Raw genomic sequence first — 26301 nt, forward strand, 5'->3', positions numbered from 1 at the left:
TCGCTTTTCAAAATTTTTCTTTTTATCCTTTTGAGAGAGAGACAACCTCCATAATAAAACTTAGTGGAAAAAAAAGCTGAAATTAAAAGTCATTTGACAACCACCTTGCCTTCCAACAAGGGAACACATAATGGCCTTTTTGCAGACAGACTTGCTAAAATCTGCCTCAAAGCGCAGAAATGGTTTTCCACACCTGATTACTCACATGTTCACCAACTATTTTCTCCCTACCTAATTATAACAACGATAGCACATTTTGAAAGTCCCTGGAAAGCTGAGCTCAGCTTCCGGTTCAGATGGCTTCAGTTCCTTCTCTCTCTCTCACCTGCCTCCAGCGCCTTTTTACTCCCCCACATCCACCAGATGGTCCAGAACATGCGCAGCCATCCGGGCTGGGGGGCCTCAGCAGGGCAGGGGGATGAGCTGCTGCATCCATCCATCCATCCATCCATGGAACAACGGCTGGCGCTGCTTCCTCGCTGTCCTCTCCTCTGACCTCACTGCCAGAGGGCAAATCCTTCCCCTGGCTCTAGTGGAGATCAGCATGCCCCAGTGTGGAGCCATCACGTCCCCAGACATGCAACCAGGAATGCTCAGGATGAGCCAAACGTGGGAAAGCAGCTCTCAGTCCACGTACTGGGTCCGTCCCAAGTAAGGGATGTCCACGGACTGGATGATCCGGCCCGCCGTGCGCTCCTCGAAGATCACAATCTGCACAGGGAGAGAGAAAATCCCTTCTTACAGAGCCTGGGGGGCTTCAAATATTCTGAGGAGGAGGGGAAGGAAGCACCATCTAAAGAGCTCAGTCAGTGTGGGTCGGAACAGTGACTGAGGCTCTGCCTCGGCACCACGTGGTGTGGGGATGAAGCAGCATCACATCAGCTTTGTCTTGATTTCCAACCTGAGGCAGAGCTGTGAAGTTCAGCTGCCAACCCTGTCAGCCTTTAATGGCTGTCAGAGCCAGAGCCAGCTTTGGAGCAGCACCTTCCCTCATTTTCAGAGATCTTAGGAGACAGCACTGTCCTCCCCCTCTATGGCACTGGCTTTCAGCTACAGGAAATTGCTGTGCTGTGCGTGTCTGGCCTTTGGGACAAGGATCTTTAACACCCCAACAGGCACAGAGCAATCCCAGCAGAGCCTCTCACCTCGTTGCCCCCTCTCCGTAGCCAGGGCCCAGGAAGGTAAAGAGTTTCCTGAGGTCCAATCTTCCAGTATCTTCCCAGGTTCTGACCATTGACAAACACCACTCCTTTCTCCCAGCCCTGGGATCAAGGCAGAACATGAAATTACTGATGCAGCTCTGCTGCCTCGTTAGCATCCCCACAGGAAACCAAATCTGCTTTCACACTTGCATTCTTTCCAGCCACTTTCTGCAGGTTTTCTGCTTGCTTTCCCTGTGCAAATCCCTGCAGCCAGGAACATTTAAACGAGCCCTGTTGAACAGGAGTTATCCTTAATGTGCTCATTAAAAGGGTAAAGCTCTCAGAAATGTGCAATTTGTGACTCCTGCTTGTATAGGAAATTTCTTCCCTTTGAACAGACAGGCCTTTTTTCCTTCCCAAGCATGGAATATCTGCCCTCACCTCTTTCCCAGGTGACAGAAAAACTGAATTGCTGCTGGCTGGCCTGATTTACAGCAAATATAATTTTCCCAATACATGGGAAAGTGAGCAGGACAGTAAGGCTGGGCACAAGGTTGGCTCTAAGGGAGGGAAATCAGAGGAGGAAGTTTAATAATATTTAAAATCTCATCTGAAGTTCTATGCAGTCTCCCACAGAAGCATGACAGGAATGCCAACTCCCATGCCATGGCCACAAAGAAGTGACTCTTTCCATGTCACACTGAGGAGACAGGAATAAAACAAGGCCCTCCTTTATTTTCTGTGCCCATTACTCCTCTGCAACTAGAAAACAGCATTTGCATGCCAGTAAAAAAAAGACTGAAGTGGTCACTGGCAGCTCTGCAGGGTCAGTTTTCTCACAGGACCTCTCCAGACTGAACAGAATTACCTGGAGGAGACCCTCAGAATAATTCCCTAAGAGAGAGGGGGAGGCTACAGACACAGAGACCAGTCAGAGCTGTTGCACAAGTCCCACTAAGCAGTTTTTGTAAAAAGCTTGACCAAGAACAACCAGTGCTGTGATGCACTAAATAGAGATCAGGGGATTCCTACAAACCAGGACTTGCCTGCAGCTTCAAGAAGGTGTCCTGTGGCTGCTGCTCTATCCACAGCCTCCCGCGGAAGAACGCCGGCCCCACGAAATAATCCGGGACTGTGCTCCAGCCAGACACGTGCTGCAAGCTGCAAGAGAGGGACAACCCACACAGGCCACTGGGGCCACCTGCCTCTGTCCCCACCATCCACAGCCCTGGCAGGCCAAGCTGGGCTGCAAGAGGAGGATACCTGGGGCTGTCGCCACCCCTGGGGCTTCCGTGGGAAATGCTTTTTACAAGAGCGTGTGGTGATGGGCCAAGGGGAAAGGATTCAGGCTGGAAGGCAGCAGATTTGGATTGGATGTTAGGAAAAAAATTCTTCCCTGTGAGGGTGGTGAGGCCCTGGCACAGGGTGCCCAGAGTAGCTGTGGCTGCTCCATCCCTGGAAGTGCCCAAGGCCAGGTTGGAGTAACCTGGGATGGTGGGAGGTGTCCCTGCCCATGGCAGGGATGGGGTGAGAGGATCTTAAAGGTCCCTTCCACCCAAACCATTCTGGGATAAAAGCTCTGCTGAGGATCCTTCAGATTTGCCAGGGTGCTTTAAATGTCTGCAGCTTGCTAAAGGAGACTGCAGAATTCAAAGTGACAGGACTCAAACCAGACATTCCTGCCACGGCTCCTGTCCAGGAACACAAACACATCCTCCCAAGTGTGCAGTAATTAGGGGAAATATGACATGATTTCTTACCTGTGGCAACAATTTGGGAGCAGGGCACAAGCAGAAGAGGAGATAAGGAGAACAGAATTCCAAAGAAGCCTTGAGCTTCTGTAAGAAGCTGTTCCCTCCAGCCCTTACAAACTGCATCTCTTGGACTGGGGGAAGTTATTGATCCAGTGCAGCCTGGCTGCTACTGAATTATTCAACTAAAAGCCTGTGACAGCTCCTTTCACAACACTCCCCTCCCTCCTCCCCCGAGGGGACTGTGAGCTGATTGTGTTTCAGTGCTGCTGGTCAGCAGCCAGGAGCTGAGGGTAGTGGTGACTAATCTTGCTTTTGTTTGGCCATGGCAGCTCACTTGCTTTAATGCTCCTGCTGGAAATATTCCTCTAACACCCCACGGTCCAAAAGGCTGTGAGTTACCCCATCAATAAGAATCCTTCAGGTAGCCCCTCAGCACTTGGTAGAACTGCCCTTAGGCATTTCAGAATGTGGACATTTTTCCTTTTAAAAGCCATTTTGGTTTAGCGTGGCCTCTCTCTCTCCCTCCTACACAAAATGGGGCAGCTGTGATATCTTGGGGGATGCACATAAGTTGCTTTCTGGTATTAAAAACATCACTGAAAAGAGTGTCTCTGGATCATGGCCAGAGTCCATAGGGCATCTGCTGCCTGAAACATTTGCTGAGGTTTTTTCTGTGTGCTGACAGAGGCTCTTCAACATCCCCCTGCTAAATTTCCTTCCTTGAATTAAAGCAAAACAACATAAAAGAGAGGGAGCCATCTGGATTGTTAATGCACTATCAGTAGCTTTCTAGAATTAATCCATCCCTCGCCAGGCTGAATTGCTAAACATATCAGCCAGATTGGTAATTTCCAGAAAGACCCAAAATTTCCAACATGTGGGTGTGAGGGGATCCTTCCCTTTGGAAAAGCCTGGATTTACCCACCTGATCTAACCCTGCTGCAAGGAAATCTTTAAATCCTGCACAGTGGGATTAGATTTCTCCCTAAATGATGGTATGGATCAGCTGGCACCAGCTCCTGCACTATTTCAGGCAAAAGTCTCAGTGCAAAAATCCACCTCCCCACTGTTACCTCATTTAGCTGCTCCCTATTAGACACTGCACTGCTGGAAAACAGGTGGTTTGAAATGAAGAAGGGAAAAAAAAAAAAAAGTTAAAATCCCACAAACCTTTTCATGAAAGCAGGTTTCATCTCCAAACTGTAAATCTTGAAGTTCCTCAAGGGGGTTTTATTCAAGAAGACGTCACCAATTAAGCCTGCAAGAGCAATGGGGGTAATGAGGAGTTGAGGAACAGCTAAAGCTGATGGATTTTGCTGTTTGAATCTGAGGAACAGCAGGAGATGGAAAGCAGCCACGTTCTGCAATGGAATTAGAGTCCAAATGGTCCCATTGCTCACCCAGATTGAGTGGGGAGCATCACTAAACTCTGCCCTCTCCATTCTCTCCTTCCCCTCAACTCACCAGGGCCTCCAGCCCTCCCAGCAGAACACCCTGGGATGTGCTGGCACAGGCAGCTCCTGGGGCTCCTGGGGCTTGTTGGGCTCGGAGCTGACCATGCACACATTTTTTTAAAGCAGTCAATCCCTTCTCTAACAGGCACAGCAAAACATAACTGAGCCAGCAACAATGCCCAGGGCTGCTCCAGGGCTTTTCATCCCAGGATTTTAAGGCACCTGAAGAAGTCATCCACCTTTAGCACCCTTTTGTTAAAGTTGCTCTCCCTGAAGCAGGCAAAGCCTGCTCCTAATCACAGGACTGAGGCTGCCTAGGCAGCACTGAGGTTTATGCAACGTTTGTGCATTAAATAAAATCAATACGTGCCTAACTCCATTAATCTATTTTATAGAGCTTTAGCACATAGCTCCCCACTAAAATAGAATCAACCCCTTCCAGCTCCACCACTGTGTGTGATAAGCTTGAGCATTTCAGTCAATTCTGCTCCATGGGATGCAGTTCCCTCCTCCTGACATTGTGTGAGCTTTTAAATGGTGTGATTCTCCAATATCAACCCCTCAAGGGAAAACACAGATTAAAAAAGGTATTTTCCTTCCCTCCCTGTGAAGTAATATGCTCACAGAGCAAGAGAAAGGGAGCTGAGCATCACCTAGGAAACCTAGAGCAGAGCAAGATTCATTGATAGCCCTGGGTTTAGCTGTACCCTTATAAAATAAACCTTGGTGCAGGGCACTGAGCAGCCACTGCTTTTCCTCTGATCACTCCAAACAGGGGGTGAGGCTGTTTTTTAGCACATTCCCACCGTGTTGTAGTCCAGCTCCCCCACATACATGGTGTTAACAAACACCTGCAGAACAGAGCACAGGAGAGCAGAGCAACTGCTCAGCACTGATGTCCTGATCACATCACTCCAGCTGGATTTGGGCAGGAAATTGTCTGTGCTTCAAACTAGAACTCAAGTGTCCATAACTGTGTCACTGTCAGCGCAGGTGGCAATAAAATAATCAAAATATTCTCAAAACATTCAACATTTCCCACCAACTCCCAGTCCCAACCAGCACCACGAGAGCTTACTTGCTTTTAAAAGAAAGTAACAATCATGCTTGTGGCTGTTTCAAGTAGCTTCCAGGTATTTGTGATGTGTGCAACAGAGTTGAGCCCTTATGGTTCTTAAGGTTCTTAATACTTTTAGACAAAGAAACATCTATTACTTTAATTATGGCCACAGTGATTTAGGCACTGATGTACCTTGACAATCTTCCACACTTCCTCAGGAGAATGGGACATACCCAGGGAGTTTTTGAGAGTCAGCTCCTGTAGTTTCCCTGCCCACAAGTTTGTGTGGCAGCAGGAGCAAAGGTTTTCAGGGACACAATCTTGGATTTATATCCTGTGTTAGGCCTTGAACAACATTGGAACTCGTGATGCTGATGGTGTTTGCAGAGACCTGAGACATCAATTCTGCTTTCCTAAGTCCTTCTTCTGTACTGTTACAGGATTCCAAGATAGCTGACCTGAATCTGTAGCTGCTTTTACATCTGACAATAAATTATAAACACAAACATTGCCTGGAATGTTTTGGAAGAATCACGGGAGGAACACAAGTTGCTCAAAAGCAACTGGGCCCTGTGCAAAGCTCACAGCAGCTCTGCAGCATTTCCACCCTGAGAGGTCCCTGGGAGAGTTTGGGAGCACAGAACCAGACCCACCTTTCCTCTGCTCGTTCAGTGCCAGCCCATAATTGACACGGCCACGGTTCTCCACCAGGAGCCTCAGCTGCCTGAAGCCCTGCTGAAAACAAGCAAGGACAAGCATCAGCTGCACCAGCCTCAGCAGAGGTGCTGGAGTGGGGAAGTGGCACCCTTACCTTTGGCAGCTGCAATTTATAAATTTAATTTAAAGTTTTCTACTGCAAACAGTGAGGAACTCGCAGCCCTTGCACAGATGTCTGGGTTGTTCTGTTTTTTTTTTTTTTTTTTTTCATCTTGAATTTTTAATTCTCATTTTGATAGCGCCCACAGAGGCAGAAATGGAGTTTGACACAGGACAGGCTCGTGCCATAAACTCTCCCACAAGCCTGAAGAACAACAGTGCACCCACCCTCTCCCCTGCTCCCACAGCCAGCACAGCTCTGGTGAAATGTGCTCAATCAATACACAGTTCTTAGTGCCAGCTTTTGCCAGGGTAAAACTGCCCTCAGAGCTAAAGACAGACATTCCCCCTCATTTCATTTGGGACCCAAAAGCCTCCAAAGCCCCTTAAAACCTGCTCTGTGCTAAGGAAGAAGAAGCCTGCAGCGATTTCATCCGCAGTAACAGGGTACAGGTACTCAATGTTGTGGCTCTGTAAGAAGGCTGGCAACTTTTGTGCAGCGAGGGCTACAAAAACTTGAATTCTCTCCGTGGAAAAGCAATGAGACGCCACTTTTCAATCACAAATGGTAACTTGGCAGTGCAATCTCACTATCTGTGTCTGATTAGGGTACCAAGCTAGGCTGGGTTAGCAGGAGGTGCCTTTCTGAGACTTCTCCCCTCTCCAGGGATCTTGCCATCCCCACCCTGAGCAAGCCCCTGTGTTACCTGTCCCTCAGGGATGGAGAGCTCCACCGTGTTGTAGTCCAGCTCCCCCACATACACGGTGTTAACAAACACCTGCGGAACAGAGCACAGGAGAGCAGAGCAACTGCTCAGCACTGATGTCCTGATCACATCACCCCAGCTGCATTTGGGCAGGAAACTGTGCTTTAAACTAGAACTCAACTGTGTCCATAACTGTGTCACTGTCAGCGCAGGTGGCAAGAAAATCATCAAAATTATACATATATATACATATATATACATATATATATATACATATACATACATATATATATATATACACATTGTATATTATATATAATTATAATTATAATACATAGTATATAATATATATTATAGATTTTATATATAATTATATACATAACCAAAATTACATATTATAAATCAGTAATCAAAATTCTCAGAACATTGAACATATATATAATAAATAGTATATATTATATTATATTATATTATATTATATTATATTATATTATATTATATTATATTATATTATATTATATTATATTATATATTATCAAAAATATAAATATATAAAAATCTATATATATCAATAATATAATATATATCAACATGGTGTTAACAAACACCTGCAGAACAGAGCACAGGAGAGCAGAACAACTGCTCAGCACTGATGTCCTGATCACATCAGGATCATTTGGGCAGGAAATTGTCTGTGCTTCAAACTAGAACTCAAGTGTCCATAACTGTGTCACTGTCAGTGCAGGTGGCAATAAAATAATCAAAATTATATTATATAAATACATATATAATATAATTAATATATACTATACATACACATATATAATATATTAATTATATATTATATATATAATTATAATATATATTATATAATATATAATTATACAGTGTATAGATAATATATATGTATTATTATATATAATATATATTATAAATTTTATATATATAACCAAAATTACATATTATAAATCAACAATCAGAATTCTCAGAACATTGAACATATGTATAATATATAGTATATATATAATTATATATAATCAAAATTATAAATACATAAAACATAAATATATATCAATAATACCAATATTATCTATATATCAGTAATATAATATATATCAATATATATTTGTAGCAATATAACTATATATCAATATATATCAAAAATATCTATATATATCTATATAGATCAATAATGTAATATATATCAATATAAATTTATATCAATATAACTATATATCATTATATATCAAAAATATCTATATATATCTATATAGATCAATAATGTAATATATATCAATATAAATTTATATCAATATAATTATATATCAATATATATAAAAATATCTATATATATCTATATAGATCAATAATGTAATATATATCAATATAAATTTGTATCAATATAACTATATATCATTATATATCAAAAATATCTATATATATCTATATAGATCAATAATGTAATATATATCAATATAAATTTATATCAATATAACTATATATCAATATATATCAAAAATATCTATATATATCTATATAGATCAATAATATAATATATCAATATAAATATATATCAATAATCAAACTATTCTCAGAACATTCAACATTCTGATGTTTAAAGATGTCACAAGTTTTAGCGGAGTGGAACTGGAAATTTAATTAGAAGTGACCACGGTTTGGGGCTCAGCTGAGAAGTGGAAATTCCATGTTTTCTCCCCAATTCCTGCCTCCACTCAGCCCCTGGCCCTACCTGTGCCCGGTCCCGGACGTGGTCCCTGGTGTGCAGGTGGCCCCCCCCAAAAATGACAGTCTCGTAGAGCACATATCCATAGGGCTGCCCAGTGCTGGCGTTCAGAGGCAGATTCTCCATGTTCACAGGGAATTCTGACTTGATGGGCTGCACAGGAGAAGCAAACTGAGCATCAGCACTGCAAAGTCTTGTAGGGGCAGCTCCTTTATAGCAGGTGCTTCACTCTGCTGCAGGTGAGAGCCTCCCAGCTCTGGTCCAACCCAAAATCCCTCCTGACCAAAGTACCAGAAAAAGGAGCCAAGGACTTGCAAAAGTGCAATTCCAAGAGAACAGAAGGAGCAGTAAAAAAGGTGAGATAAAAGATTTGAGAAAGGTGAGATTTGCTGCTTTTGCATATCCTTGGCAAAAAAAAAAAAAAAAAAAAAAAAAAATCCCCAACCTCATCCTTTTGGGATAAAACAAATTGCTCTCAAAGTTGATGCCTTTTAGCACAAATTGCTCTCAAAGTTAATGCCTTTTAGGTCTGGGATGCATTAAAAGAGGTGTCACTACCTGTAAAAGTGCTGGCAGCACATCCCAGAGAGAGATGTACTGGTGCAAGAGGATGGCACCGTAGGAGGCCTTGCTCTCAATCATGGGAGGCAGAGGAAGGGGCTGGCCTGGGGTGCAAAAAGAAAGATGGAACAAAGATTTCAGACAAAATTCAAGATCCCTCCCTTGAATTCAAGATACCTCCCTCCCAGACCTCCTTTGTTCCTCCCATCCTTAATCCCCAACCAACCAGAGCCCCAGAAGGGCCAGTTTCAGTAATTCCCTAGTTGGACAGGGCTGTGGCTCCTGGGTTTGTAATTACCAATGACCATGCTGAAGAGTTGTCGCAGCTTGAAGAATTTGGATGTGTAGTCCCCAGCCTCTGTCAGCACAGCATCATAATCTGGGAAAGCAGAAAAGCAGCACGTGCTTTAAAAACATAAAGCAGCTCTGGGATGGCTTCATGCAAGAAATAAAAGCCCCAGGCACGATTTTCATGGCATTGTCTGCAGTGTGGAAATCTGTACACTTTAATCTGAGAGAACATCACTAAACAGCCACAAAATTCCTTAAATTAGAGAAGAGCCATTCACACTTTCAGAGATCTAATTTGCACATATCCAGAATTTCACACAGGATAAAGTCAACAATTAACCATTTTAACCACAGGCTGTTGGGATGAAAAGAGATTTATGGTAAAATTTGACTTGGTAAAATTAAAAAACGGTGTCTTGGATCACCATCTCTCCCTAGAAAAAAGAGGTATCAATTAATCATCTGTGACAGCTCTATTTACAATTCAGAATAAGGGAATCCTCCACTTCCTGGGATGGTTGGGAATTAGAAACACTCATGTAAGCCCTCTTTTAGACAGAAATTTACATCTGAGCTGTGTCCTACCTCATCTCTCCAGGACAAAGGGGTTGTGCTGATCACTTCTCAGTGTGGCTGGTTACTGTCACTAGCCCAGGGTGGTCAGGCAGTGAAAACAAACTCACCATAACTGGTGACATCTGACTTGTACTCATCAGCTTCCAAAGCCCCGTTCATGAAGCCAAAGTTGGTGCCTCCATGGAACATGTAGAGGTTGATGGATGCTCCTGTTTTGAGGATGCTTGCTACAGTATTCACCATCTCTGCAAAAAAAGAGTAAAAAAGAGATTTTTTTGCAGCGCCACAGAGGCCACAGACCACAAATCCGGGCCAGGAATTCAAACCAGACCCGTTCAGGTCATTCCGGTGCAGTCACAGTGATCTGTGTTGTGATTTGCATCTTGCCCTCAGTAAGGGGCAGCACCCCTACTGATGCACTAATACATTCAAATAATCCTCTCCTCCAGGTGACAAAGGGGTAAAGCTGTGGCCTCCAGCATGAATTTTGCTTTCAGGAAGAAGAGTTGCAAGGACTCCTCAGCCAGACTCCTAAAGCGAGCACACTAATGAACCAATTACAAAGACAATTGCAGGAGGATGAGAGTCGTTAAAGCAGTCCTGTATAGCTCTGCTTTCACTGCTCTTCAGATGCCCCGGGGGTTTGTTTTTTCAGTAGTAGCCTTCCAGATGAGCTTTTAAACCGGGGAGAAAGTGCTGCACTCACAAGGGGCTGAACTTCACCACAAAATGTTCTACAAGAACAGCGTTTGGTGCTCACCATCTGCATCAAAGACATAGTGAGGGCCTCCCCAGTTATCAAACCACCCAGTCCAGTACTCCATCACCATCTTAGGCTGGTCTTTCTGTCAAGAGAAAAACAGAGTTAAAATGGATCCAGGCCAGGCCTGCAGTCACCCCTTTTTTTCTAGAGCAGCATTGTTCAAATCCAGTGTGGTGCCATGGTTTTACAAGAGTGCTTTCTTCTCAACTGGCACAGCCAAAAAGGCACCTAAGGGCATGTGAGGAACAAGGAGCTGTGGGCCAGCAATGCCCAGAACAGGCAAGCAAAGCTTTGTGTCTCTGCTAGTCACAGAGCACGGAGCACACAATCAGGTGCTGTCAAACATTCCTGGATGCTGCTGCTTGGCAGAGCTGTAGCAAAGGGACAAACCAACTGTCAGTGTTTAGCTCCTGCTAGAAACACACATTTATAAATGTCTGCTTATCTGCCACGCCACTGCCAGCTGAGAGCTTGCAGGTGCAGGGCAGCCAGGGCTTGCCAAGGTACAGCAGCAGACCTGAGCTGCTTTAATGCCTTTTTAATGCTGCATATGGTGCTGGCAGGGAAGAATTTGCAGGAATTAGGTCTTCATTAAAGGCTCTGCACACAGAGCAATTGCTTCCCATTTGTCAGTGCCTGGCAGATCCCTGAGGCCCTGCAGGATCCCTCCTGTCCCCATGGCAGGGGCAGGGCAGTCTGTGCTCAGCCTGGCTGCCCCTCCAGCCTCCTGGGCTTTATTTCCAGGCAGTTTTGTGTTTAATGCCACAGGAATTAAAGAAACTCATGTTTCATTAGGAGAAAACAACTGCTTGTAATCATCTAAACATCCTTGGAAATACATTTAATCAATCCATCCCCAGTGAACCAGTCCAAGACGGGATTTTATCACCTTCTGGAACAAAAACCCATAACAAGGAAAAGATAAAACAGCTTCATAACCCTTACAAACACTCCCCATCTCATAACTGGTGTGGCAAAGGAGGAGCTGCTCCTTTGGGGCCACGCTGCATTCATGTGGTGGGGAAGGTGCCACCTTCTGTTCACTTGCAAGGTTTGGGCAATTTTGGAAGGCCTAAAGGAGGTGAAAGCACTTCCAGCAGAGCCTCTTTTGCCAGCAGAGGAAAAGAAAACAAGTGAAAGCTGTAGGATTGAACATCCAGCATGCCAGCAGGGCTTCCCTCCACAGGCAGGCAAAAGCCAAGAGGTGAGAAGAGAATTGATCCCAGCTGCTCACATCCTTCATCTGGAGCAAGCAGAGCACAGGGAAAGAGGACAGAGGGTGTAAAGAGAGAGAGAACCTGTCACTAACCCCAAAACCTGCCATCCCCTCAGTGCTCCCTCATCACAATCAGGATGCTGATCACACCAAGTGTTCATTCATTAATTAATTCCCTTCCTGCTGCAAACTTCTGATAGCACAGAGGGGTTAAAAATGCTCAAGTGACAGAGCAAAACCTCATAAATCTACCCTGAATGAGGCCCTGGAGGTGAACAGCCATCAGAGTGCACAGACACACCTGCAGCACATCGGCAAAGAGCACCCACAGCATCAGGGTGGAAGAGTTTGGGAAAAACATGATGGAACTTCAAGAGAGAGGTTTGATAATTGTGCACTGGGGTGCTCTGGGTGTCACTTGAAGAAGTCTAACCCCTCACAACTAAACACAGGGCACAGCTGGATGAAAAGTCTTTTTAGAAGGATAGCAGGATACTCAAATCCTCCTTCCCTGATTCCAGAAGGATTTGCCCTCATGAGAAGGAAACACACAAATCCCAAAGAGAATATCAGTGCTTCACTTCCAGCACTGGAAAACATGGATGAACAAAGTGTTTCTGCATCTCACCTGTACTGTGTCCAGGTATTTCAGCAGCCCAGGCTCCAGTTTCTGAAAGTTAACAGTGGCCAGTGCTAGTGGGAAAGGAAAAATGTATCAATTTAGACTCATCCAAAATGTCTCCTCAGGAGCTGCAACATCCTCTGAACCCCAAAACGACCTCCTCAGAAACCCCCCACCAAAGCCTTCACTTGGTATGCAGAATCCAAATGAACCACAGCAGAGTGGGATCCTCCCAGGCCATCTTTCAGCTCTAATGTGCAGAGATATTAGAGAGAGAGAGAGCATCAGAGCAGCTCCTGGGGTGTCACCAGCTCTAATTAGAGCCTGTAAAGCACTTGGAGATCCTCACTTAAAAGGCACCACATAAAGGCAAACTTATTACAAAGTCCTGTCTGGATGGCACACTGCTCTCCCAGGCTTTAGCTGCAGGAATCCCTTCCCAGGCAATATCCTACAGCTTGTCATGTCTGTGGGGGTGAGCGAGAGCAACCACAGGACAGGAGAGGCACAGAGAACTGGAGCTGCAAGAGTTCTCTGTGCTTCTGCCCATCCTCAGGCTCTGGAGGGGAAACACCTGCCTGCAGGACAGGAGACACTAACCTGGGATCAGTGTCCCAGCCCCTGGCAAGCATTTCAACCATTTTTTTATCTCCCAGCCCTGAGGCAGGCTGATATTTCTCCCAGACAAGCTCTGCAAATGCAGCAGTGATGTGATTCAGCATTAAAAATTGACTTCTAACAAGAGAGCTGCTATCAAACCCAGCCCCAGATGTGTCAGGCAGAGCACTTCAAACAGAATATTTACAGAAGGAAAAGCTCACTTCTCACTATTTATACCTTGATTTTAATAGGCTGACCTATGTAGTGTGCTGAGCTGGAGAATTCAGCACAGAAAACACGAAAGGAGAACAAAATAAAGCGTGGATTTCGCACTGATGTAATGTGTTAGCTGGCAGCTCTGAAGGAGAACATGCCCAGCTCTGCTTTTCATGCAGATTAACAGCACACCGTGGAGAAGAGAACCATCCCCAGAGCCTTGTTTACCCTGCTCATGGGATGTCCTTCCCACACACACAGGGCATCCCAGCCTGGTCTGGAGGGACAGCAGAGGCTTTGTCACCCACGAGCTCCCAGAAGGGCTTCACCAGGTCAGATCAGCTCGGGATTCTTGGAATCAGACTGGCTTGGGACAGAAGGGACCTTCAAGCTCATCCCTGGAAGGGCAGGGACACCTCCCACTATCCCAGGCTGATCCAAACCTGCCCAGCGTGGCCTTGGACACTTCCAGGGATGGGGAGGGACTCTTGCCTCTCCTTTAACCCCTTCCTCACCACCCTGCTGCTCCTCACGTGGAGCCCTGGTGATCCCACACAGCTGGTCAGTGCTGGCTCTAAGAGATTGTGTGACAGCCCAGAGGCAAACTGGCATCAAAGAGCTCCCAGCAGAAAAGACCACTCTGAACAAGAGGCTGCCAACATTCCCTCAGGAGATGAGGGCAAGGCAGGGATTTCTCCTTTCTCCTTCTCCAGTCCTTCTCCTGACAGCAATGTCACAGGCAGAGAGTGACTCTGTGTGGTCACAGCTGAAAACTGCTGCACACCCAACAACATCCAAAAGATAAAATCACAGTGCTGGTGAGGGCCCCTGACTCAGTTAATGAATTTATCCCTCTCATACTGACATGGAAAAGCAAAAGGAGGGGGGAAAAAAGGAGGGGAAGGTCTTTCCTTTTAATCATCTCCATGCCTGAAATTGGAAATGTAACATTATTTATAACTGAGTGATAAGAGCAGCACTCAAAGGCTGGACCCTGCAAACACTGAATTTGGGGGAGCAGTTACACCCAGGCAATTGGCAGGAACACGTGAGAGAGCAGAGGCCAAGGACAGAGTAAATCCCAGTTGAAATTACCCAAAATTCTGAGAATCAGCGCCCCAAACAGTCAGATTTAGGGCTCAGTGAAACTCAAGCAGCTGCACCTCCATTTTTTCACAGGAAAAAGGAGGAGGATGCTAAGCAGTATTTTAAAAACTTATTGGAATTATACCTTATAAAAGGGAAATCCTTCTGCATTCTACATATCTGACACCCTCCTTTACCCACCTAAGGTTTTACACCTCAAAATAAACTTGCTGAGAAGATAATGCTGCCCCACAAACTATTGCTAAATTCACTGCTTAAATGTAAAATTCAAAGTCAAGGTTTTAATGGACCTTTTCTCCTTCTCTTTTTATTTGCAATGCATCTACCTTAGGAACGAGTTACTACTGTTAGTAATTGCTGAGGAACTTGTTTAATATCTACTGAAATGAAGCAGTAAGTAGCATTTTCAGCCTTGTAGTCTGCTGAAACATTAGGAAATGCTGGGTGCTGCCATCTCTTGACTCAGTGGGAAGTAGAGATGCCCATCCCTTCACACAGTGGCACACTTTATGTGGAAAATAAACCACTCTCAACCTTTCTGGGAAGGGTCTGGGCTTGTCCTGGCTGCACCATCCAGCCAAGGGGTCCCTCCTGCCACAAACACGACTCAGTGGGTGCAGAGGGTGAAGTAAAGCCACGTTCCCCAGAGATCACAGCCCTCCCTCAGCTCTACAAGCACTCACCTCCTTCCACCAAGCCAAAGGACAGCCCATTCTTGTTGTCTGAGGTCATCAGCAGCTCCACAATCCCTCTGTTCAGCAGGGCCTAGGTTAAAAAGAGCAAAAGTCATTGTGTCAACAGAGTTTAGCATTTCCCAGGGTATTAAACACCACAGCAACACCTTCTGTGGGGACAGCCTGCAAGTGGCAGTGCCTTGTAATAAATATTATCCCTGTGACATCTCCCATTCCTCCTGAAGCTTCCCTGCCAACTTTTCCCAGCTTAAAGACAGCTGGAGAATCTTATTTTGTTTTAGAAGGCTGGATTGGTTTCTCACTGATGCATCCAACGTCAGGATTTTAGCTCCTGAGATCAAGGTAATACACAGCTTCACTGCTTTCATCAAAAGAGGGATTCAGGTGGAAGGAGGAAAGGAAAAGCAGCTCAGGCTTCCTGCCTGCCTGACAGTGGGAGCTGAAAAGAGGGAAGAGCTGATTTTCCAAGGAACACCATCACAGGACAGCTCAGGTACAGATGTTTTTCAATAATCAATGAATTCAGTGGTTCCTCAATATTACAGCACTCTAAGGTTTTTAAATCCACCTGCACACACAAGGTTCCTCCCATCAGCATTGTTCTCTTGCAGCTGGTCCTTAACACAACAGTGGAGCTGTTTGGAGGGGAGATCAGGAAACCTTAGTTGTTAATTAACCACTCATTTCACTGTACCTGCATTGGAAGTCACTCCTCCAGCTCCCAGGAGCTCTGAGAACAAGGCTGCAGTCTAAATTACTAATTGTGAAATGTGATAAAGCTCTCTGTTTATTGTCCCTGCCTGCACTGAGAGCAGAGCTGGGCATGAAACATTGCAGCACAGAGCCTACAGACAAACCCAGCCCAGAGCCAGGACAACCTGTGACTTTATCAGCCCATCACCACCAAATCTACACCTGAACAGATGCTGGGTTCCGACAGAATTCAGCTGCTGAGGGAACTGGAATTTCTAACCAATTTTACTAAGGTAATTCTTTGAGCACAGCATTAATTAAGCACTTAAATTAAGTTTGAGCTAAGTTTCTTCCCCTCCTTTTGAGTGTAAATGCAAAACAGAGGAACAGCAGAGGTGCCACACATTCAGTGCCTCCCAGAGTGCAGCAGAGGAGCAGGAACAGAAGCTCAGTTCTGTGTGGGAAGGGTCATGTCAACACAATCCTTTCACTTTCAGGAAGGCAAAGGCATTGCACCCAAAAAGTGAGGTAAGCACAGGGGTTTAAGGTTTTGTGTGAGCTGTGGGTGGTTTTTAATGAGTTTATTAAGTCCAGGAAGATGCACCTTGGTCACAGATGCTAAATGTGAATTCATCACCTTGCCACAAACCAGAACAAAGACCCGGAGCCCCACCTCACATCAGATCCCACCCCAACCAAAAACGAAGCCCTGCCAAACCTGCTTTCCCACATTTTCACCTCTAACCACTGTTCTGTACTGCCTCAGATGCAAACTGCACACAATCCCAGAATATGATGAAACAGCACTGCAAAAATACACCCACAGGCCTGGCAGGGAGATCTGTCCTGACAAGTCTGAAACAGCACAAGCTCTTTCCTCACCGAGCCATGGAAAGCAAGGCCAAGCCTGCAGGCTGCTCAGACCCCCAGAATCTCTGTGTCCCCTTCATTCAGGGCTCTGAAAACCACTTGCTTGTCACTATCTCTAATTTGTTTGTGTACAAACTTCATATTTAACCTCTTAAGGAGAGTTAAACCACGGCAAGTGCTGGAGTTGGTGCAGGAGCTGGCACAGCCCTAAGGAGATCAGCACTCCTGCTGTGGATTTGTTTGTTTAAGGAGCCTCTGGACACCCTGAGCAAGGGGACAACCTGAGCCTCAGGGAGCTCAGGGTGCAGCTGGGGTACCCAAAAGGTTTCAGAAGGATCCCACAGTCCTGTATCAGAAAAGCAAGCCTGGATGGGTGACCCCCCTGAGGTGCAGCGGTACCTTTAAGCATTCAGTGAGAAGAAATTAAACAACAAACACTGTGAGACAAACTGCAGATCTCATTATCTGCCTGCCCTGCACTGGTGCTGGGGGCAAACAAACAGGTCAGACTGTTGTGAGATCCACCAGGATAATCCACCCTCCCTGGGCACGGGCCAGCTCCTTATCAGTGCCTCAGAGCAGCCAGGGCACAGTTTAATCCCTTTCTGACAGGGCTAAGGGAGACATTAGGCAAATTAACCTGCCTGATGCTCAGCCCCAGATTACACAAGTTTAGGAGCGTGCTGGTGACTTGTTCCATCAGAAAGTCAACATAGGGAAACCTTTATCAAATATCATCTAGGGGAGGCAAAACAGGACCTGCAGGTGAGAGCTGCTTCAAGGCCAGCTGTGCAATACAGACAATCCCCAGCTCCCTAGCTCCCTCTTCTCTGGAAGATCCAAGAACACAGATTTATCAGCACTGAGAGGGTCATGTGCCAACTCTTGCACTCCTGGAGGAAACATCCAAGGAAAATGCAGCTGGTGCTTTCAAGAGTCTCTCAAACCACACTCAAAAGTTACACCGAAAAAAGAAAACACTGTAGGGAAGGTGATTTATGGGAGAGATTGACACAGAAACAAGTAAAAGTGCCACCATTACCATTTTGACATAGGTCATGTAGTTTGGGTCTTTGGCATAGGAACCATATTCATTCTCCACCTGGACTGCAATGATGGGACCTCCTTTCTTGTACTGTGGGGGACAAAAAGGGAGAAGGAAGGTGTTCACCACGATTTCTAACCACAGGGACCAAAATCACACTAGCTGCCAGGAAAGATGCACCAACATCAGATGGACTCAGCTCCACCCTCCCACACCCCCAAACTGACAGAGAAAACTGCAGCTTGTGCTGATTCCTGGAGCAGAACTGGTGCCTTTGTTATTGCCTGACCCTGCTGCTGTCACACAGAGCCCACACTGCCCTGTGCAGCCATTCCCACAGGAGAGGGAGCAGGATGGTGCTTGCCTGGAGAGGGACAACAACGCTCATCAGGCGGTCAAAGTAGGCGTCCACAGCTTCTGTGAAGCCCTTGTACGTTGTCCTCAGCTGCATCTCGGGGTCCTGCAGCAGCCAGCTGGGGAAAAGCAGGAGAGGGAATGTGTTAGAGACTCCTGTCCAGTCAAGCAGAGGTATTTCACCCACTGGCATCAAGTCCCACCTGGGCAGGGATCATTGGTGTCACCTGGCGGAGCCCACAGTGACACCCCGAGCTGTGAATGACACCTCGTGCCCATCACTCACTTTTAAATAAATCCAGGCTCCAATTCCCAATTCTCCTATTCTGCCTCTTCTTTTTGTTCTGCATTTCAGGCCCAAACTCAGTTCATCACCTCTACCAATAATATTTCAAGGGTTAATCTTATCACTCTAAAGTGAATTCCCTGCATTCCCAAGGGCACTCTGCAACCAAGTGCTCCTTCAAAAAATCCCAAGCCCTTCTCAAAACAAAGATTTCTGTAATGGTTCCACTGTTTCTACTGCTGATTTACAAGGCTGGCTTCTGTTTGGAGTTAACAGAAAAAAGGGCAGTTTGTTGAAGAGCAGAACAATATAATGCTGTAACAATTTAAGGGGAATGAGCCTGTATCTTCCTTTTCTCTGCAAAGTGAGGCCTTAACTAATGTCTTTCCAAAGATCTGAATATTCAACTCTTTGCTAAATGTCCCTTTGTGGACTTAAAAAAAATAATCTCCTCTTTAGCTGGAAAATTAGAATAGTACTGTTGCTTTTTATTAGAATTTTTATCTGTCTGATTAAAAAAACACATGGATGATGTGACAAGAAGTCACAACAGATGCACATCTCATAATCTAACCCAGAGGTGGCTCCTGGCTCTGGACATGAGGAGCTCTGCTCTCAGGAGTAAGTCCCTGACACCTGAACTCTGATGCCAAAGGCAAGTGAAAAGTGAAGAGTTAAAAAAATAATCCCCAAGTATCTCCACTGAGGTTTGTGCTCTGTGCAGTAAGGAAAACAAGTGGTAACCTGGCACTGGCTCCACTCAGGAACCAGGCAAGTCCCAGTGCTCCCAGAGCCTCCTCCTGCTGTGTTCTTCAGGGGAAAACACAACAGGAGGCTGGAAAGTTGTGGGGTTTCATTACTGCCAGCCATATAAAGCAGATTTCTAGTAGGACTTTTAAAATGGAGCTGAGATGAAGCAAATTCTTACACCAAGCTGCAAATCCTGTCCATATTATGCAGAGTCAAGGTGCAACAGCAAGATGGATTCCCACCATTCTATTTTCTTGCTGTAACCATTATACCATAAACAATTGCTATTATTTAAAAAACTAAAAAAAAAAAAATAAATTAGAAGACCTCCATAAGATAATGAGCTGTTTTGGGAACACACAAAATAAATATCCCCATCAATCAGCCAGCCATTGCAAAGCAATTCCTTTGAAGGAGCCTCGACTGTTGTGACCAGGAGTTGGGATTTGTTTGTCCCTAATGCTTCCCTGAACAAGTTCCACACTCACCTGGGCAGACCCCCGAGGTCCCACTCTGAGCAGATGTAAGGCCCAGGGCGCAGAATCACCCACAGCCCGTTTTTAGCTGCCAGGGAAAGGAAGGCCCTGGGGATCCAGAGAGAGGAATTATTGTCTGCCTGCAGAACCCCCTCCCCGAATACTCCAATCACCACTGAATTTAGGTAGCAAAGCAGAAGGGAACTGCATGATGAAGCAACCACAGTGGATGGGTGCTAAATGGATTAAGTTCCCAGAACTCCTCAAGGCACATCTGAAAATAACATCTTCACCCAAACACCCCCTCCCCTCCAAAGAGGAGTATTTGTCCTAGATTGCAAGGCAAGATGTATTCTATTGCCATCTGTTGGAGGTGGGGCAGTTCTCTTCTGTGAATTGGGCAGTTTTCTTTATCTCTTCCACAAACCAATCCTCCCCCCAGGACAGACATCTGCTGTTAATGGCCACTGAATGTCACTGCATGCCTGAGAAAATTACAGCATCCCATTGAGAGAAGGGAGGAGCCAAGCATTCCTACCTGGATAGAATCTGGGTTTTTGGGACACCAGAACAGCCTTTCCACTGGTTCCCAGAGGAACAGCTGGGGTTTTCCACTGGACCCTCAGAGGAAGACTGCACCCTTCCACAGGATCACTGCTCCCACAGAACCACATCTGCCCCTCCAGGAGGAATGCAGCCACTCCAATTTGAACTGCTACCAACACCCTGGCCAGAGGGGTGTCAGGGTATTCTGACTCTGTCAGTGGTTTTTCTTTTGAATTATTGCATGTGTTTTGTTTTGTTTTGTTTTCCCTTTTCCTAATAAATTGTACTTCTGACTTGGAGTCTCTCACTGGTTTTGCTTTCAAACCAGAACAGTATTTCATAACAGAGCTGTCTGCCACATACCTTAGATCCAGGTTTTTACTGAAGTCAAACTTGCCTCTTTCCTTTTCGTGCAGGTTCCATGGCACGTACCTGCAAGGCAGAGCGAGGGCAGCGCAGGTGAGGGGTGAGGTCTGGCATGCTCAAAGGAGAACTGAGGCCCCACTATTCTTTTCCCACAATAAGAAGCATGGAAATACAGCGTTCTGGCCCAGTGGAGAGGCTGGGCAGGGAGGACACTTACGTGGTGAGGGTGTTGAGGCCACACGCTCTCATTTTGAGCATCCGATCCTCCCAGTACTCGCGGGGCACTCGGAAGTAGTGCATGGAACCCCCGAATATGCGGAAGGGCATCCCTTCCAGCAGGAACTGGGAGTTCTCTGTCTGCAAGCCCAGGGTCCTCCCCCACAGCCCCAGAGGGGTCAGCTCGCTCCAGTTAAACCTGGAAGAGAAAAGGAGGTGAGTGAGCAGCCAGTCCTGGGGAAGGAATGCGTCCTCCTCATTGCACCTCACCCAGCAGGACCTGCTCTGACCTTCCTGCTCCTCAAGCAAGCCACACTCTCGGTCCTGCAGGGCACAGAGATTGTTCAGAACGCTCTAAGGCAGTTGGGAGATCTTCCCAAATGCAGATTTAAATCCACTTCACTGGCTGCTTCCCCCCTGAACTGCCAAGCCACTGTACCACGCTCTACAACTGACACTGCTCAGGCACAGAGCATGAAACTCACTTGCTGAAATCATGGACGGGCAGGTTTTCACTCACAATACTCACAAACATTTCCCTAACTTATGGAATCCAACATCTCCCTGCTTTGCAGTAGGAGGGCACATGGCTGATTTCCAGAGCCATGTTCCAACAGCAGCTGCCACGCCAAATGTCTTGGGGACTATGGCATGGAAAAAATAAAACCCCCTCACCTGCTCCCTGTGAACAGAGAACCTTTTCCTCAGTTTAATGAACCCCCTGGATTATATTCATCACCCAGGAGAGACTAAATCAGCTGTCACCACAAACTTACCTCTGCCCACATCACTGCTCATCTTAATCCTGGAAATGTTATTTGCCAAGAGAACCAGAGCCACGGGGCCAGCAGCTCCTCAGCACTTACCAGGGTGAGCACTCCTGCAGCCACAGCTCCTGTCAGGTCAGCTCCTGCACTACTCATGGCCTTGCAAGCTCCCAGCTCACTTTGGCTGAACCAAAACCCCATTTCATCAACAAGACACAGAGAGCAGTGTCCCTGCCTCCCTCAGCCCACCCCATGAACACACAGAGGGTCAGACAATGGCAGCTTGTTCCTCATCAGAGCCAGATGTGAGCAATGAATTCCCAGCTCCAGAAAGCAGGAATGACCCGCAGGTTTGGGAGAAACATCACAGTGAGAGAGCAGAGGAACACCTAAGCCTCCAGCTGCTGCCTAGGCTACGTGTAAAGCAGTTGTTAGCAGAGGGTGAGGATGCTCAGAGCTCGTGGCTTACAGGGGTTGCTAACCAGCAGCCTGCCTGTCCTCTGACAGGCCAGGGGGACTAAAAGGAGCTGAGTCTAAGGCTTGCAGGGTACTGCACGGGCTGGCTGACAAGCTCACAGGGTACCTGAGTAGCACAGCATTCTCACAGGGCTCTGAAACAACCGGCAGCAGGCAGGGGTAATACCTGGAAAAGGAAGCCAGATTAGATATTCACTGCCTCCAGACAAGGAGACTGCCACTGATTGTCCAGCCATTCACAGAAACAGTGCTGAGCAAGGAGACTCTGCTGTATCAGAGGTGGGCTGATAACAACAGCTCTTGATGATAGTGCAGCTCAGGTAGGAGACATGAGAACAAAACACCAATCTGCCACATTTAAAGCGTGGCTGCCTGAGTAAGAACAGGACCTAACATGCTCATCTGCACAGAAACACAGCCAGAGAGCGATGGCACGAGGCTGGGAAATGGCAGCATTGCTCCCAAGGAATTGTCACCAATTTCAGCAGCAGGGGAAAGGGCTCTCAACACCCAAGCAGGACACCCCATGGCCACCTGCCCCTCTGTGCTGCTAAACTACAGATTGAAACTTTGGCAAACCAAACCAGCAGTTATAACTACTTCTGTTTTCCAGAGGAGGAAAGCTCAAAGGGGTCTGGAGATGCAAAACTCCAATTTGTAAAGATTAGGCTGGAAAAGAGTTTCCAAGTTGTTTCTTAGCTAGGTAGAGCCCCAAATTACCCCTGCACACAGAGGTGCTGCTGACTGGTGCCAGAATGAAGGCTGTGCTCAGGAAGCACACACAGCCAGATAAAAATAAACTAATCACTTAAGATCATCTTCTTAATCCCAGGCATAACTAACCTGGCACATTCCCATCAAGTTTCCTACTTAAAAATTCCTCAGCTCCATTGCTTTTTCTCCCCAAGAAGGGCTGGTAGGAAGCTCCCAGGCTCCCAATATTTTCAACACGTTTTCCTAGACATCCTGAAACCCACATTTCTCATTAGGATCTGTTCAAGTAACCCCAGGAAGAAACATTTTGTGACTCAGCAGAGCTTCATCCTCTTACCCTGAGCTGGACTGCCAGAGTTTAAAGTGTACTTGGACTCTGTACTTCCTCCTGAGAGCAATTTATAGCTCCCAGTAGATTTCTTTTCCTTACTTCTGTAATGACAGAACAGGTTGCAAATAATATATATATATATTTTAAACTTTGTTAAAGGTTCCTGGCCTTCTTTGTCAATCTCAGTAGCCATCCCTGGGACTGCTCCAGGTCAGGCTGGATAGGGCTGGGAGCAACTGGGATAGTGGAAGGTGTCCCTGGCCAAGGCAGGGGGTGGGACTGGCTCATCTTTAATATCCTTTCCAACCCAAATTCTAGGATTCCATGATTCCGTGATTCCATCCCTGACTCAGGGAAGTCACTTTTGCAAAATAAACCACAAAACCAACCATTCCATTACCAAGTAACCCCAGAGCAGAGACTCTGAAGTTGGATTGGACAAGTTAGTCCAGTAAGATGGAATAAGCCTTCGTAAGATGGAATCTGAAGTACAAAATACAACACATGGAAAAGGAAAGTCCCAATTAACTCCTGAACCAAACAGCCATGCTGCTCATGCCTGTGAAACACAAACGTGGCTGAAGTCCTCTCTGCAAGAGAGATTTGAAAAATCTCTCTGATTGACCACCAACCTTTGGTGTTCAAGCACCCCATAACCAGAGCAGCTGGGAGAAAAAAGTGGTGGAAAAGAAAACAGCCAAACCAGGGAAAAAAGCCAATAGTTTCTTTGCTGATGCTTAAGGATGTGCTTCAGAGGACAAGGGACTTGGCTGCTAATCCCTAAGCTCCACTGAGACCTCCAAGGGCTTTGCTGTTTATTCTGGGCTTCCTCTGGCCAGGGGAAAGTGAATGCTCTGAGCTGCCCTGGCTCCCAGCTCGCTGCCCTGCACAGCCCCCGTGCTCACGGGCCATGGCTGAGTAACAACAGCAACATTCTGTAGAACAGCTAATTCTGCACACAGGGGCTTATTCTGCACACAGGGGCTTATTCTGCACACAGGGGCTTGTGGATACACCCTTACAGGAGACAGATTCTGTGCCTCCATCAGGTATCAGTTTGCAAGAATCCCCCCTAAGAACCCAGGTGGCACAAATCCAAGGCCAGCTGTGCAAGAATTTTGCTTCTAATTATGCAAAGATTTATTAAAGTTTTCCATAGCTCTGAGGATCAGGTTTACTGCCAACTATGATTTTAGGAACGTGTTATAAAACAATCCAGCTGGCAATAAATAACTATATTACATCTCCATATATATCCATGTCTATTTTCCAGCATGTCACTGTGAGGGACAGAGGAGTTTCTGACACCTGGAAGCCACAAACACGAGATGCTCCTCTGGGAAAGTGCATCACCCCCAAAATGAACATGATCTAAACCACGTGGGATTCAAGCCAGAACCTCAAACAACTTCTTGCTGGTACTGGTGGGCTACAGAGGGCCAGCTGCTGGTCTGGAGTGTGAAACAGGAGCAGCAGGAAGATAAGAGGGTTACACTGGAGAGGTGGGCACGGGCCATGGGTACCACACTGCTCTGGGGGCACGGAACAGGGAGAGGCAGCCCAGACCAGGCTGCAGAGAGGGAAACAAGGCCAGGGAGCCCCGGAGCTGGGTGAGGTGTGCCGGAGGCATTGATTCGCGGAGCGCATCATCCATCAGCGCCGCGATGATGTAAAAGCTCCCCCGAGCCGAGGTCGGCAGGAGAGCGTGAGCCTCACACAGACCTGACTGCTGGCGCTGGCAGCGGGGCTCTCCCCGCCGTTCCCGTCGCTGATGGACGAGCTGTGCGTGTCAGGTGCGACATTTATTTAAAGCCCTGGCGAATTCCGGCGCGGCGGCCGCGTTACTCGCCGCGCTCCTTCCCACGCTCCCGTTCCGCTGCAGGAATGATGGGAGCGGAGGTCTGCGATCGGAAAAGATGGGACTCGACCGAGCCTGCCTCCCGCCCGTTAATTCCCCGGCGGCGCGCAGGACGCACGGACGCTAATCACGCCAATTACGTTAATAACCCTTCTCCCCTCCACCGGCGCCGCCGATTCCATCCATGCGCAGTTCTCCCGCAGCCAGCCCCGCTCCCGGCGGCGGGGCCTGCGCCCGGCGGGACGGCGACACCCGCCCAACGCCCACCCCCGCCCCGGGGCCGCGACCCCCGCGCCGGCTCTCACCTGCGCAGCAGCAGCCACAGCACGACGAGGAGCAGCGCGACGCCCCCGAGGCGGCGCTGGCGCCGGCCCCCGCACGGCCACATGGCGGAGGGAGCCCAGCCCAGCCCGGCCCGGTCCGGCCCGGTCCGGCCCGGCCCGGCCCGGCCCAGCCCAGCCCAGCCCAGCCCGGTCCGGCGCCCCCCGGGCCCGAACCCCCGGCCCGCCGGGCGCGGACCCAGCGCGCGCCCGCCCCGCCCCGGCTCGGCCCCGCCCCGCCCCGGCTCGGGCCCGCCCCCCGCGCGCCATTGGCCCCGCCCCGCGGGCCCGCCCCCCGCCTCCCATTGGCTGCCGGAGGGGCGCGCGCGCCCGCGGGGGCGGGGTGTGAGAGGGAGCGGCGCGGCCGTGAGGGAACGGCCCGGGGGGAGCGGGGAGAGAGACGGGGAACAGGGACCGGGAACAGGGATACAGAACAGGGACCGGGAACAGGGACCGGGAACAGGGATACAGAACAGGGACCGGGAACAGGGACCGGGAACAGGGATACGGAACAGGGACCGGGAACAGGGACCGGGAACAGGGATACAGAACAGGGACCGGGAACAGGGACCGGGAACAGGGATACAGAACAGGGATAGGGAGCATGGACCGGGAACAGGGACCGGGAACAGGGATACAGAACAGGGACCGGGAACAGGGACAGGGGACATGGACCGGGAACAGGGACCGGGAACAGGGACCGGGAACAGGTACCGAGAACAGGGACCGGGAACAGGGATACAGAACAGGGACCGGGAACAGGGATACAGAACAGGGACAGGGAACAGGGACCGGGAACAGGGATACAGAACAGGGACCGGGAACAGGGACCGGGAACAGGGATACAGAACAGGGACCGGGAACAGGGACCGGGAACAGGGATACAGAACAGGGACCGGGAACAGGGA

At 47.6% G+C, this 26301-nt stretch overlaps 1 protein-coding gene across 6 annotated transcripts; it reads right to left on the reverse strand.

The window, feature by feature from the left end:
- Positions 1-25496, reverse strand: LOC128799294 (beta-galactosidase-1-like protein 2). 6 transcript variants are annotated; one of them, XM_053963584.1, is made up of 20 exons: positions 25379-25496; positions 22277-22336; positions 20928-21125; positions 20708-20776; positions 19811-19906; positions 18297-18405; positions 17930-18022; positions 15313-15394; positions 12713-12777; positions 10866-10950; positions 10213-10350; positions 9537-9617; positions 9236-9342; positions 8684-8830; positions 6934-7005; positions 6064-6142; positions 4067-4154; positions 2189-2303; positions 1146-1262; positions 1-711 (listed from the first exon to the last, which is right to left on the reverse strand). In XM_053963584.1, the coding sequence occupies exons 1-20, from the start codon at positions 25459-25461 to the stop codon at positions 625-627; spliced, it is 1971 nt and encodes a 656-aa protein (XP_053819559.1). In that variant the 5' UTR covers positions 25462-25496; the 3' UTR covers positions 1-624. The 6 variants fall into 6 exon arrangements, with proteins under 6 accessions (XP_053819559.1, XP_053819558.1, XP_053819563.1 ...); XM_053963583.1 differs by having other exon boundaries at positions 6064-6145; XM_053963588.1 differs by lacking the exon at positions 22277-22336.
- Positions 25497-26301: the final 805 nt, after the last annotated feature.

The sequence above is a fragment of the Vidua chalybeata genome, chromosome 23, assembly GCF_026979565.1.
Source record: "Vidua chalybeata isolate OUT-0048 chromosome 23, bVidCha1 merged haplotype, whole genome shotgun sequence".
Taxonomy (NCBI): domain Eukaryota; kingdom Metazoa; phylum Chordata; class Aves; order Passeriformes; family Viduidae; genus Vidua; species Vidua chalybeata.